The following is a 15,642-nucleotide window of genomic DNA, read 5'->3' on the forward strand; positions in this document are numbered from 1 at the left end:
CTTCCCAATCTAGCCCACAATCTTGGGATTTACAGGTGGAGCTCATTCAAGTATTTACCAGATCCAACCCTGCTTGCTATTTTGAGATCAGGCAAGGTTGGCTAAATGCTACAACAGTGTTCCCATAAGCAACTCTTTGGAAGGAAGGGTGATTGTTGTCTTAAAATGCTGTCTTCTCTGCTAAGCTTGTTGGGCGACAAATTTTTTTCCTTCCTTTCCTTTAAACTGGAATAGCGGGGTAATTGGTGACCTGTGTGAGATAAAGCACCTGGAGGTCCTTCAGGTGCAGAGAGTCAGGGAAATGAGGCAAGAACTATTATGCAAGAAAAGAGGGCTAAAACACTCCTTAAGTCTTGGGAAAGAAGATAATATTCGGAAGAGACCCAGGCAGGCACTTCTGTGATTCACTGGGATTTAAGAGGGAGGGGAGATAAAATATAATCAGACTTGCAAGATCCTGTTATCATGTCATAGCTCAATAAAATATGTTCTTCCTGTGATGTCAGTTCCTCATCTGGGTTATCTATACCATTTCAGACAAGTGACTGTCCAGTCTCTTCTTAAAAACCTCCAGTGATGAAGCACTCACAATTTCTGAAGGCAAACTGTTCCACTGGTTTATTGTTATCACTGTTAGGAAGTTTCCCCTTAATTCCAGGTTGCTTCCCTCCTTGATTAGTTTCCATTCGTTGTTTCTTGTCATGCCCTCTGGTGCTTTTGAAAATAAATTCAGTCCTTCCTCTTTTTGGCAGCCTCTCAAATACTGGAATACTGCTACGATATCCCCCCCTAATTCTTCTTTTCTCTAGGCTGACCATACCCAAATCCTGCAACCATTCTTCATATTTTTTAGTCTCCAGGCCTTTAATCATCTTACTTGCTCTTCTTTGCACTTTTTCCAAAGTCTCAACATCTTTTTTGTAATGTGGTGACCAAAACTGGATACAGTATTCCAGATGTGGCCTTACTAAGGCTTTTATAAAGCGGTACTAATACTTCACGTGATTTTGATTCTATGCCTCTATTTATACAGCCAAGGATTGTATTAACTTTTTTTTGGCTGCTGCTACAACTGTTGACTCATGGTTTAAGTGATCATCCACTAGGACTCCAAGGTCCCTCACAAACAGTTACTGATTTTGAGCCACATTTCGTCTAATCTGTGTTTGTACCTTTGGGTTTTCCTGCCCAGTGTAAAACTTTGCTTTGCTCCATATTAAAGTTCATTTTGTTGGATAGGATCCATTGTTCAAGTCTGTCAAGATCTTTTTGGATCCTGAGCTTGTCTTCTGAGGTGTTGGCTATTCCTGCCAATTTAGTGTCATCTACACTAAGGGCTGACAACAGGCCTCTTCTCATGTTACAGGTAGTCCTTGACTTACGATCACAGTTGGAACCAACATTTCTGTTGCTAAGCAAGGCGGTTGTTAAGTGATTTTGCAAGCTTTTTTTTTTTTGCCACGGTTATTAAGCAAATTACTGCAGTTATTAAATGAATTCCAGGGTTGTTAAGCAGATCCGGCTTTCCTTCATCGACTTTGATTGTCGGAAGCTGACTGGGAAGGTTGCAAATGGTGGTGACATGAAGTGAGGAGGCTGCAACCATCATAAATACATGCTGGTTGCCAAATGCCCCAATTTTGATCACATGACCATGAGAATGCCGCAATGGTCATAAGTGTGAAGGCCAATCATAAATCACTTGATTCAGTGCCTTATAACTGTGAATAGTCACTAAACAAATAATTTTAAGTTGAGGAGTATCTGTATATAAACTGGAAGAGAAAGTAAGGAAAGAGAGAGTGGTTTTCTGTTTCCATCCCTCTCGAACCGGATGGATAAATTTAATTAATAAGAATTTTAGTACTGAAGAAGTCTCAGCTAATATCCATATGAAATGTGGTTTATTGAGATGTCCTGTTTCTCATCCCCTTCCCTGATCCAGAGAGGTGTCACCTTTGACTCTCAAGAGGATAGAACATCCCAGCAGATCTGGTGTACAATTTGGGGATCTTTCTGGATTCATGATGCCCATTTGGGGAGCAGGTGGCAGATATGGCTAGGGGACTTTTGCATAGATCCATCTTGTATACCAATTGTGCCTATTCCTGGACCAGTGGCCTTTCTCACAGTTGCTTATCCCTTGATTACTTCCTGGCTGCATTACCTCGGTGAGTTCTACATGAGGATATCCTTGAAGACCATCCAGAATGTAGTGGTGCACTCAGTTCTGGCACCCCATGGTTTCCCATATTACACCCAAACATATATGTATTGCTGCATGAGCTCTGCTGGTTTCCAGCTCTTTTCCAGGTGCAATTCAAAGTCCTGTATGAGATGGAACCAGCTTCTTTGTGGGACTACCTCTTCCAAGGGGTATCGCAGGGGTGAAATGCTCCAGGATCGGACCGGATCGCCCAGTCTGGTAGCGATCGTGGTTGGGCGATCTGGTAGCAATGGCGGAGCAAAGCTCTGCCCACCCATCTGGGTGTCATTACTTCCTGCTTTTAACCAGGAAGTAGTGTTTTTTACCTTCTGCGCATGCACGTGACGCACGGCATGTGCGCGAGTAAACCGGTAAGGTAAGTAGATTTCACCCCTGGGGTATCGGTTCACTCCATTTGGTTGGATAGGGTGGACACACTCCAGGTCCCTTCTCCTAAATATCAACTAGGAGCACCTAGAAGCACGTCTTCTCAGTGGCGGGCCCTGCCTTGTGGAACATCCTCCCCTCCTGAGATCTGGCAGGCCCCCACTCTTCTATCCCAGAAGGGGTTAAAAAGCTGGCTTTTTCCCCCGGGGTGAGGTGGAACCCAGGGATTCTGAAGTTTACTTATTGGGGAGTGCCTTTTTAGGATACCAGGTGTTGGGTTTTGGGGATGCTGGTTTTTATTATGCCTTTTATGTTTCGATCATAAATGCTGCCCAGAGTTAGGTTATATATAGTGAGCCTTTTAAATGAAAAAATGAATAAGTAAATATGTGTACATTTGTAAGAGATTGAGTAAACAGGCAAGGAGAAATAATGGCATGTGAAGTAGGGGTGAAATGCTCCTGGTTCGGACCGGATTGCCCGATCCAGTAGCGATGGCAGTGGGTGGTTTGGAGAACAGGTAGCAAAAAGCCCTGCCCCCCCCCCATGCCCAGCTGAGCTGCGTGATCATCAGAGGCTTTTTTTTATTTTTAAAAGCATTTTTTTTCTACAACCTCTTCAGCCACATGCGCAGCCAGCGAACTGGTAGTAAACCGGTTCAGATTTCATCACTGATGTGAAGGCATTTTGAATCCTGACTTCTGCAGCCACTTTTTCATTTTGTTTCCCTTTTGAAAATGATTGTGAAACCCTGAAATTAATTATTCCATTTCTGGCATATAGTATATAATTGAAAAGGCTTGATCTTGTGCATATGCTGCATGGTGGGTTTCTGTGTTTAGCAAGTCTTAAGTCCTCATTTCTTTTTTTTCCCCATGTACCTATTGGTAGGGAATAGCTCTCATACCAGTCCCTTTTTGCCAACTCCTGTAAATTTATCTGCTGGCTGCATTTTGGTTTTCCTTGGCACAGTTTCAGACAGCAAGTAGATGGCAGCCAAGAGATACAAAAAAAAAAAATATCCTTTCATTGCTGCCCTTTTGTTGACCAATAATCACAAAGTTTTTGTTTTAAGTTCACCAGTTAAAGCTGAAATGGGAAATAGAAACCAGAAGCTTTGATGTACTGGATGAAGTTGATCAAGACAGGAAATTCATTTGAGAAAGTTACCAATCATGGCCCTTGATATGTCGCAGGTTGTATAAGCAGCAATGCAACAAGAAGCTGTTCTGTATGTGTGGTAAAGGCACACTATGGTAACAGCAAGATTTAGAATGGCGAGGCTGGCTTCTGGATGCGTAAACGTAGTTTTTCAATGTGTTAATAAGTAGTATGGGACTTTTCCTACTTCAAACCCCCAAATATCACTAGCAGAAAATTTGCAGACACAAACAGACATAAGCTGCCAACAATAAAATGAAAAAAAACAAAACCCAGCATTTTTACTTCAAGAAAACTACCGTTTCCCCTAAAATAAGACATCCCTGATAATAAGCCCAATCGGGCTTTAGAGCACAAACGCTAAAATAACCCCTCCCCGAAAATATTTAAATGCATGCACAGCTGGTCCCTGCCATTCCCTCTGGTTAGGGAGACAGAGCTGGAAATCAGGTAAGATGGCAAGAGGAGCATGTTCTCCAAATTAATAAGACATCCCGAAAAATAAGGCCAAGCACTTATTTCGGGGATTCAAAAAAATATAAGACAGGGTCTTATTTTTGGGAAAACACGATAGTCAGCTTAAGAGAGGGAAAGTCAGACAAAATAGTATCCTTACAATTTTGCAGGATAAACAAATTTAAATTTTCTCTTTATTTCTTGATGAATTTCCTGGACATTTCCTGGAAGAATGCGTGATTTGGGTCAAGATTATGGACTTCACTTATTTTTATTTATTTATTTTACTTATATTCTGCCTTTATTATTTTTTGTAAATAATTCAAGATGGCAAACACACAAAATATGGCAAGCTTGTAAGAAACTTATTCACCTGTGACAAAGCCTATTTTGTGACTATTATTTTAATGTTCCCACTATAAAAGTAAAGTAATCCCAGAAAGTTTTAAGAGCTGTGTGATATCAGGAGAAAATGTTCTTCCTTACCTTTTCTTTTTTTTTTGGCTAGTTATTGCTAGCAAAATGCACTTTCTTCCCTCTTTTGGTTTAAGAAGAGGAATATAAACATGTGATCTATTTACTCTGAAATGGTACAGACTGTTCTCTCATTTTAATTTGGTGTGTAAGCAATCTGGACATGAAATGTTCCACCAAAGAAGCTGGCATTTTTGTTAATCGGAAAGGACAATTTTTGATCTGAGTTAAGAATGTGCTTTTCACATATACAAATAGGTGGGAGAAGGCAAAGGAGAATATTTGTAGTTCAGGGTTGAAATGAGGGGTCCTTGGTGCTCTCAGCTTGCTTGTTTTCTTTTAGATGTTTCATTACCGCAAGCTAGGTAACATCATCAGGACTAGTACTGATGATGTTACCTAGTTAGGATTAGGTATTGAAACATCTGCAAGAAAACAAGGCTCTGCTCCTTGAAGGATGAAGTCTGACAGTTAGGAGACATACAGTAGGCTGAGTTGTTCAAGAGCACGGTCTGTGTTGGATTTATGATATGCTTAAAACTCACAAAATTATAGCCAAAGGAAATTTGGACACGGGTGACTGGTGGATACACATCCACACTGGAGGTAGTATTTTGTGAAAGCGAGCGTCTCAGGAGGAGATTCGGCGCTGCTCTCTTGTAACAAGAAAGGCTGTGAAGAGGTGTTCAGGCTTGCAAATGGACATGCTGAAGGGTCTACAAAATAGAGGTTGGTTACCAAAAAGTGCTGAATCTGTGCTTTATACACCCAGAGATTAGAATGTACTACTCTGGGTGTACTCCAATGACTGTAATTCTTACTAAATGTGTGACTTGCTGATGGGTGGATCAAAAATATCTCTCCTCCCCATACATTTGGCTGTGTTCGGTTCCTAGCTTTGTAATCTTCGCAAGTTACTTTGCCACTCCTTTCTCCTTTTCAGAATTTTTTTGGGGTGGGGGATGGGGGGGTGGAAGGAATTGCTACTGCTCTCTTTTGTTTACAAGATGTGCCTGACTGTGTATTTTGTTTCTCCTTTCCAGCTGCTACAATCCACAGAGGCAGAAGATGGCTTAGCAACAGACCAACCTTCTCCCATGCTGGGGTCCCTCTCTGTCCGGCAGTTGGACTGATGTGAATCTTTTGTTTTTTGGATCGAAGAAGCTTGTTCCCAAAGCCATTCTTCCCTAATTCATGAGCCAGCAGGATGTGGTCGCCGTCCTTTCAGAACGCCTTCTCATAGCTGCGTACAAAGGGCATGTGGATAATGTGGTGCAGCTTATCAACAGAGGTGCCAAGGTAGCTGTTACCAAGGTAACAAGAGAGGGGGGAAAAAAACTCCTTACAAATTCACTGAGAGCTAACCTCGCTTCCCAAAGTATTTTTTTTCCCCCTGTGATAAATGTCTTCTGGCTTTTGAAAGTGTAATTGTTCCAGAGACCAGTATGGATGAATGTGTTTATGGGTTTTTTTTTTCTTCTTTTCATTCTGCAGTTGCATTTAGGTGTCAAATAATTATCCTTCACTTCTGCTGGTTTTTTTTTTTTTTTTACCCCTCTGAAAGGGGAAGAAGCAAAAAGCTTCGGCTAAAACTGTGCAGAGTTTTCAAAGCGGATTTTGCATTTGTGCTGGCAAGATTAATTGCTGTGAAGGGGGGGGGGCAAAATTGAACCATGGTCCTTTGGGCTTCCCGAGATGGGGGAATGGAGGTAAATACACTTTAGAAGGAAATGGGGGGAACAAGCAAGTGCTACGTCATGTATTCTGTATTTTTAAATGGCTGAGAACATGTTGAGTGCTTCTAGTGTATTGTACGTTGTGCCCATTCTACTAATTCCTCCAAGTGAAGATTTTAAATCAGTGAATTAGACTTACAGAATCTTGAACTAGTCCATTGAGTGATCCCAAACACCATCAACATTTAGCTTTATATAAGATTTTTTGCAACCATGAAGCTTAAAAATGGGGGAATGCTCAATAAAAAAAAACCACAATGCCCCCAATTGTTACCATCTCGAGGGAGAAAGATTTATTCGACTGAGGTTGTTCAAAGAGACAGAACTGAAGAGCAATTCCTCGCTGACTCTATTCTGCCAGGATCTCATCCTGTAAACTGGGACAGGTAGCTGTGATCTGACTTAATTGCCGGGTTTCTGTGCTTCCACTCCAGGTACCAGAATGATCAGGGAAAGATAGAAGAGGAATGCAGAGTTGCACATAGTTTCTTCCTCTGAGCAAAACAACACTGAGTTATTAAGATCTGGGGACCACATTCTGACAACATTGACAGTCTTAATGCCCTAAAAAAAGAGAGAGAAGGAACTGATGGTACTTTCAGAATGGCTCACTTATCTATAAATTTAAGAATAAATGGCTTCCACTATCTGCCAGTGCAGCTCCCATAAAAGGAGAAGAAATTATTTCCCTCTCTCTTTTCTTGTGTTTCTTCATCTTTTTTCCTTCCTTCCTTCCTTCCTTCCTTCCTTCCTTCTTTCCTTCCTTCCTTCCTTCCTTCCTTCCTTCCTTCCTTCCTTCCTTCCTTCCTTCCTTCCTTCCTTTATTTATGTATGTGTATTCTGTTTCTTTTGATAATTTCTTGGGGCTGGTGCAGGGGTGAAATGCTCCTGGATCGGACCAGATCACCCAATCCAGTAGTGATTTTTCCCTGTCGTTCGGCGATCCGGTAGCGATCGCCGCCTGGGTGTCCTTATTTTCTGGTTTTAACCAGGAAGTATTTTTTTTTACCTTCTGCGCATTCGCAGAAGGTTTTGTGCGTGCGCAGAAGGTGTATGCATGTGCAGAAGGTGTGCGCGTGCGCAGAAGGTGTGCGCATGCGTGGCATGTGCATTTCCAAACCGGTAAGGAAGGTAAGTAGATTTCACCCCCGGGCTGGTGTATCACAGCTCAGATTTGTAGACATTAAAGTAGTAGGTGTATATCTAAAAAAGAAAAGCCAGAAGGCAAAGCAAACAAAAATGTGTTTGTATTCCTCAGCATTATATAAATAAACTTACCACCAGTAAGCGATGATTGACTGCAGCTCATTGTTAAGTGAACATGTTTAGCAGTACGTCTATGTTTACCTTGAAGTAAAGTACCGTATTGAAATGACGTTGTAAGTGAAAGTTGGGGGGAGCCTGTCTCAGTTTAGGAAAATAAAATGAACTGTATGATGGATCAAGAATCGGTTTTCAGACAGAATATATCAGAGTTCTTTGAAATAACTCACTAAACCTTTTTTTGTTTTTTTGTATTTGGTTTGGTTGGAATTTTAAAATTAACTTTTGAAACCTTCAGTTTCCTGGAATTGTTTGGAATAATGGCTGGAAGCTGGCCACAGACACTTTTGCATTTGTTGGTTTCGCTGCAGTTAGCTTTATACTTCAATAACAAACAATTACAGTAATTTTAAGATGTGCAGTGCATAATTTATACCCACACAAGAATCAAGGTGCCAACTTACCCAGTCACCATAGTTGCAAAGCTGGAAAATAAAGGACAGAACAGTTGATTCCATCAATATTTGGCAGGGGATGCCATGAATGGTAAAATAGGTAATTGTTGTAGACCTGCTTTAAAACAGGATAATCTTTTAGACGTTATGCTTCATGTGCTGTTCAGCTCAGTATCTCGATTTACAACCACAATTGGACTGGAACCTCGGTTGTTGAGCAAAGCAGTTGTTAAGTGAGATTAAAATCCTCCGTGCTGAAATCCAAGTAGGATTTTCAGTCCTTGAATTGAGACACACTGGTGTGTGGCTGGTGCCGGGCTTCTCAAGGCCACTCCAGTCCCCTAAGGCAGGGGTCCCCAGCCTCCGGTCTGTGGATTGGCACCGGGCCATGGCATGCTAGCAACCGGGCTGCACAAACAAGCGAAGTCCCATCCGTGAGATGCAGACAGCAGAAGAACCATGCCCCGTCCAGTCCGTGGAAAAACCTCTCTCCATGGAACCAGTCCCTGGTGCCCAAAAGGTTGGGGGCCACTGGCCTAAGGTACCCCATGTTCCATTTCCTTACCACACTGTCTGTGCTCAGGAGCTGAAAATCTTCCCTATTGAAATACTGTATAAAAAGGAAACTGGGAAATTATTTTATTATATTTTGTTGGTGATCTGAATGGCAGTTGTTCTGTAACAAGTTTGGGGTTTTTTTTTTGTTTTTTTGCTGAATCTGAAAATGTTTTGTTTCTGTGGGAGTGAATTCAATTTGCTTGGAGTTTTTTTTTTTGTTTACTTTCCATGAAAGCAGCCAAATGGCCTTTTATAAATAGGATTATTCCAAAAGCAAGGGAGATATTCCATGCGATTAATATAACTAAAAACAACGTAACATTTTATTTGGTACTTTTTATTAAGTATTGGAATAAAGTGTATTTAACCCAAGATATATCAGATATATTTCTAATAGAATCTCATTAGACTTTTTCATCCTTTAAATGGCAAACATCTGCTCTTCTAACCAGTTCCTTTTAAAACTGGCCTAGGAAAGAACATAAGAATTGGCCTGCTGGATCAGGTCAAGGTCCATTTTAATCCAGCATTTTGTTTCTTACAGTGGCCAACTCAGTTGCTTCTAGAGTGCTCCTAAGTAGGAGATGGAGACATCTTTTCCTGCCTGATGTTCTCTTGCAACTCTGGCCCCAAGTCGTTCAATGAACTTCCACGGCTGAGAGCAGTCTTGAACCTGGATCTCCCCAGTCCTAACACAACACCATAACCACCACAGCATCAACAAGTCTTTAGCCATCCCCGTATCTTTGCAGTAATGAATTCCCCAAGTTAGTTATATGCTGGGTGAAGAAATACAGTAACCCTCGACTTACATCCATTCATTTAGTGGCCGTTCAAAGTTAAAAAGGCACTAAAAAAGTGGCTTGCAACTGGTCCTCACATTTATAACTGTTATAGCATCCCCACAGTCATGTAATCAAAATTCAGATGCTTGACAACAGGTATATACGGTATTTATGGTGGTTGCAGTGTCCTGAGGTCATGTGATCATTAGTTACAACCTTCCTGGCTGACTTCCAACAAGCAAAGTCAATGGGGGAAGCCGGATTTGCTTAACAACCATGTGATTCACTTAACAACGGCAACATTTGCTTAACCACCATGGCAAAAAAAAAGGTTATAAAATCGGGTGTGCCTCACTCAACAACCTCCTTGCTTAGTAGCAGAAATGCTTGTCCCAATCCTGGCCTTAAGTTGAGGATTGCCTGTTATTCCTTTTGGTCTATTCAAATCTCCTGCCCATCAGCTTCACTGAATGACCTAATGACCAGTCCTGATGTTTCGAGAGAGAGAAAAATTCCCTATCTGCAGTCTCCATGCTATGCATGACTTTATATAATTCGATTATTTTTCTTTTATTATCAACTTTTTTTCTAACCTAAGGGTCCCACCTAATCTAAACTTCCTTCTAAAGAAAGTGTTTGAGCCCCCAGCCCTACCATGAAAGTCTCTGTCCATCAATGCAGATCAGTGGTGGGTTTCAAATTTTTTTACTACCGGTTCTGTGGGCGTGGTTTGGTGGACGTGGCATGGCATGACATGGCTTGGTGGGTGTGGCAGGGGAAGGATACTGTAAAATCTCCATTCCAACCCCACTCCAGGGGAAGGTTACTACAAAATCCCCATTTCCTCTCGATCAGCTGGGACTCGGGAGGCAGAGAATAGATGGGGGCGGGGCCAGTCAGAGATGGTATTTACCGGTTCTCCAAACTACTCAAAACTTCTCCAGAACCTGCTGAAACCCACCTCTGGTGCAGATGACTAAACCAACCTCCCCCCACCCCCCCAAGGTTAAATCTTCTTTGTAAGACATTGACTTTAAACAGAAGAGTCTGGGAAGTGAATTTATAATATGTGTCTGTAGAAGAGGGGCGCAATGCCAGATGTCCTGCTGCCAAGCTGGTAGGAAAAGAAAAGAAAACAAAAAGACTTTATAACCTCCGACCTCTGCTGGAAGAAATCTGTCAGGGCTGGTGACAGAATGGTATCCTTTGCCACAACTGAGGCAAGGAGAAAACTAAGAAAGGTCATGTTACATTCTCTTAGTGTGCAATGTCTGAGGAGTTTTGGAATTGCTGGAAAACCGCTGCTATCGGCATCAGCTATCTGACATCGTCTCCTCACACCTGAGAGTTTCACTTGATTATAATACCACACTTTTGTATACAGTACTAGAATTTTGTATTATGTGAAGAAGCCTTGGACACCCCACCGAAGTTTGTATTCAAGGAGCAATGGGAAATGTTCACATCTCTTCATAACAAATTTCAGTTGTTTATAATGTCCAAACTTTGCATAAACTGAATAGCTTGTTTTCCCAAACTCTAGGAAAGACTAAACATAGCTAAGAGTTTAAAACCATTGAAAGCTGATCCTTAAGAAGAATTTGGAAAGGCATAAGTCTTCCCCCATCTAATGGTATCACATATTTTCACCTGAAAGTCCTACAAATTGGCAGTCTGGGACTCTCAGATTTTTCAAAATTGAAGTCATGCAGCAGGAAGGTACCAAAGTTGGAGAAGAAAAAACAATTACTACCAACCTGCCTTCCTTTGAGGACCTGTATACTGCACGAGTCAAAAAGAGAGCTGTGAAAATATTTACAGACCCCTGGCATCCTGGACATAAATTGTTTCAACTCCTACCCTCAAAACAACACTATAGAGCACTGCACACCAAGGCAACTAGATACAAGAACAGTTTTTTCCCGAACGCCATCACTCTGTTAAACAAATAATTCCCTCAACACTGTCAAACTATTCACTAAGGCTGCATTACTATTACTATTAGTCTTCTCATCTTTTCTATCACCCATCTCCTTCCATTTATGACTGCATGACTGTAACTTTGTTGCTTGTATCCTTACGATTTATATTGATATTGTTTCCTGATTGCTTATTTCTACCCTATGACTATCATTAAGTGTTGTACCTTATGATTCTTGACGAATGTATCTTGTCTTTTTATGCACACTGAGAGCATATGCACTAAAGACAAATTCCTTGGGTGTCCAATCACACTTGGCCAATAACGAATTCTAACTATTCTATTCAATCAGCTGCCACCACCTTAGGCCTTGACTTTAACCCTGGTGCTTCCTCTGCATTGAGAAATGTCACCTATCTGCCCCCCGATGTAGGCCACCCCACATAGCAACACTCTGTAGCAATGCCGAGGCTGGGCCTGAAGTAGGGGCTTGAAGCCTTTAGTCTTGGGCAATTGCTGCTATTCCAGCCTTTGCATTAGCCTTGTGTATAATAAATCTTGCAATCTCCTCATGAAGAGCAGCTGTCCGGAGCACTTGTGGGTGATCTCATTCTTCTTATTTGGAGAGGAATGACTCTCCATCTCTTCATTCTGCCACAGTTGTCAGTTCTGCTTTTCACAGAGCTTTCACTATTTCTTCCCTGGAAGTCCCACAATACTCTTGATGATGGAGCTTTATCTTCCCCTGGAGCACCCTGGCACCATCTCCAACCGCAGTCTGGAAATTCCCTAAGCTTCTGAAGCAGATTTTCAAAAGGACAGAAAATTTTGCAAAGAGGGAGAAATTAATAAAAATGACATTGTCTGCTTCTTCTTTTTGTTCATACAGTCTAATCTTTATTTTTAAAAAAAAAAACTGAGTTATATATTTTAACATAGTATTTGGGAATTCTTATTTGGTGAAGCAACCACTAACCATGTAGACTTTCAGACATTAATAACATCATGGTCTCATCTTGCCAGCATTGACAATAGATTTCTGCCTTCTCTTTTCTTGACTGGAGGTCATTAAATCAAGCCAGGTTGAAGAAATCTAGGGTGAAAGTTTAGATTCAATGATAATTCAAGTATGCACAATCTGGTAAACACTTCATAATAAGTGTTCTGCAGGTTCAGGCATATACTTAAGCTTGTTCTGAACCCTATAGTTGTTAGAAGTAGGACTAGCCTAAACATTTCTATTGACAAGAGTCTCTTTCAGTTAATCTCTAGTGGTATGTGCGTCATATAGTTCTGAAAAACATGCCAAACCTCTCAGTATTAGTATTACATAGTTCATTTTCATGTACTTCTGAGAAACTATTGATGGTGTGAAGATGTGTAAGAGTCCCAAGAAAATTGCGGATATTTACAAATGCCATTGCTAACTAAAAATTTTGAATAGGTCATGCAACAATGGCATTTTACCACTTTGCAGTAATATGTATTGCAGTTTGCCAACTTAAATAGCTTCCTTTTCAGTTCATCCAGTTTTCTGGAAGGTTTGAAATTATGTCTGGTGATTCAGCTGTGTTAGTTGATTGTCATTAATGTAGATTCTTGCATTGGGACAAATGTTGGTTTCCTCATCGAGATCCTGATCCAGAAACAATATCTTCTATCTAAAACAAATTTTAAAGACATATCTGTATTTTCAGTGCAAGCAGCAGAACCAGCTATGATTTTGCAAACAATGGTTTGCAAACAATTTAGCGACTCCCATGTATGGCAATTGTGCTCAGTTATAACACATGAAAAAGTAAGTTTACGATCAAACCTTACATTTACAATCTTCACAGGCTTGTAAGGCAAAGGAGAATTGAAGTAAAATGTTAAGCTCAGACATGGTTTCACTTAGCGATTGCTTTGCAGAGTTGCTAATCCCAATTGTGGTCCCTAAATAAGAATCAATTTATGAGGCAGTTCCTTTTTCTATTGCAAGTAATTCTTGCTTTACTCCAACTATTTTTCATTAGCTTCTGGCTTCAGTGAAACTTCTCTCCCCTTTCCTACTTATAGAGCTTCCATAGCATCCAATGCTCTCAAGCAGAGAATTTTCTTTCCTTAACTTTAAATTGCTATGTCTAAAAAAAAAAAAAAGACTCCTAAAAAAAAAAAATTACCTATTTTTTTTAAAGCTCCCAGTTACTTCCCAAATTTAAGGCACAAGGCAGGCAGGCAGGCAGATTGAGCTGCTCACCGATTGCATTGAGTTGCTAGCAGATGCAATGAATTGCAGCAGCCGAAGCAAGGCGGGAAAAGCGAGCAAGCACGAAAGAAGCAGCAAGCTGCCAAGTAGGCAAGTGAGGACCGGGCAACTGGGTGGTCATGGGTGGGGGGGTCAGAGATTTTTGCTACTGGTTCTCTGAACTACCTGCCGCCATTGCTAACGGATCGCCCGATCCGGTCTGAACCAGGAGCATTTCACCCCTGACCTCTGCTCTAGTTACCCTCAAGTGCTTCTCTGAAAGTTTAAATGTGGTTGAGGGGAACACAGTGGGAACATATATATGGAAATATAGGTTGTCCTCAACTCACAACAGTTATTTAGAGACCACTCGAAGTTACAATGGCACTGAAAAAAATGACTTATGACTGTTTTCGCATTTATGACCATTACAGCATCCCCATGGTCACAAGATCAAAATTCAAATGCTTAGCAACTGACTCATATTTATGATGGTTGCAGTCAGAGGTGGGTTTCAGCAAGTTCTGACCAGTTCTGGAGAACCGGTAGCGGGAATTTTGAGTAGTTTGGAGAACTGGTAAATACCACATCTGACTGGCCCCGCCCCCATCTATTCTCTGCCTCCCAAGTCCCAGCTGATCGGGAGGAAATGGGGATTTTACAGTAACCTTCCCCTGGAGTGGGGTTGGAATGGAGATATTACAGTATCCTTCCCCTGCCACGCCCACCAAGCCATGCCACACCCACCAAGCCATGCCCACAGAACCGGTAGTAAAAAAATTTGAAACCCACGACTGGTTGCAGTGTCCCAGAGTCATGTGATCAACTTTTGTGACCTGCTGACAAGCAAAGACAACGGGGAAACCAGATTCACTTAACAACAATGTCACTAACTGAACAACTGCAGTGATTCACTTAGCCACCATGGCAAGAAAGGTTGTAAAATAGGGCAAAACTCTCTTAACAAATGTCTTACTTAACAACATAAATTTTGGGCTCAATTGTGGTCCTAAATCGAGGACTACCTGTACTGAGTTGCAACCATAATTGGCCTTTCCTGTTAACACAAGGAGGCAGAGCGGGAGGAATTGTCGCTGTGTCCGTGTGGGTTTTTTTGAGCAACTCTCAAAAATGGCTCTCCAAATCGCCTGATTATCTATCCTTAGGAAAGTTTTTATGTCTCAGCCTCAGTTTCTGTCTACAGTGAAAGGATAATGTTTATGTGTGCTTAACAGCAAAATGCTGAAACAATAGAAGTTTCTATTGTTTTATTTTACCACATAGCCTGATATGAAATTCAAGACACAAATTTTCTGACACTTCATTTGTGTATTCATATTTGCTTTTTAATTATACATAGTATTTTTTTATAAGTACTAACATTTTTCAGTAGTCAGAACATGCCAGAAAGTTTTCCCTCTCAGATAAAATAGTATTGCACAATTGTCAGTTGAAATTCATTATGAATTTCGGTTCATTATACATTTCGGTTTCATTAAAATGGAATTCTGTGGTTTGGATTTCTTTGACTGTAAGCCATGACTTAGAAGTAAAACCCTGTTAACTAACCATGCTAATATGCTATGGTATGTTCCAAAAAAGCAAGGGTTGTTACTCCTGAGGAAATACATTTTGTACAACCTAACCGGAGGCTTCTATTTGGGAATAATGAGAGCCAATTTGGTCTAGTGGTTAAGGCACTAGACCAAATTAATTAGAAGACTGCAAGTTCTAGTCCCACCTTAGGCATGAAATCAGCTGAATGAATTTTGGCCAGTCCCTTTTTCTCATCCCAACCTTCCTCACATGATTGATGTTGTGGGGAAAATAGGAGGAAGAAGGATGTTCACCGCTTTGAGGTATTTATAACAGTAATAAAAGCAAGATATATACTAAATAAATAAACAAATAATTACCGAAAAGAAAAACAGCTAAACAAATTATGAAAATAAAGTCCAGAGATCAATTGTGTACATATAGTCCTTGATCTATGACCACAATTGAGCCCAAAAT

General features: G+C 40.9%; 1 protein-coding gene across 7 annotated transcripts in view; it reads left to right on the forward strand.

Moving 5' to 3' along the window:
• The window catches only part of ANKRD6 (ankyrin repeat domain 6), a 94,030-nt gene that overhangs the window by 46,353 nt on the left and 32,035 nt on the right, over positions 1 to 15,642 (forward strand). For all 7 annotated transcript variants that reach the window (XM_034408980.2, XM_087882564.1, XM_034408973.2 and 4 more), the window contains exon 2: positions 5,728 to 5,998. In XM_034408980.2, coding sequence (XP_034264871.2) covers positions 5,879 to 5,998 — 120 coding nt within the window. In that variant the 5' untranslated portion in view covers positions 5,728 to 5,878. The remainder of the gene's footprint in view (positions 1 to 5,727; positions 5,999 to 15,642) is intronic.

The sequence above is a fragment of the Pantherophis guttatus genome, chromosome 1, assembly GCF_059756535.1.
Source record: "Pantherophis guttatus breed Tessera chromosome 1, ASM5975653v1, whole genome shotgun sequence".
Taxonomy (NCBI): Eukaryota; Metazoa; Chordata; class Lepidosauria; order Squamata; family Colubridae; genus Pantherophis; species Pantherophis guttatus.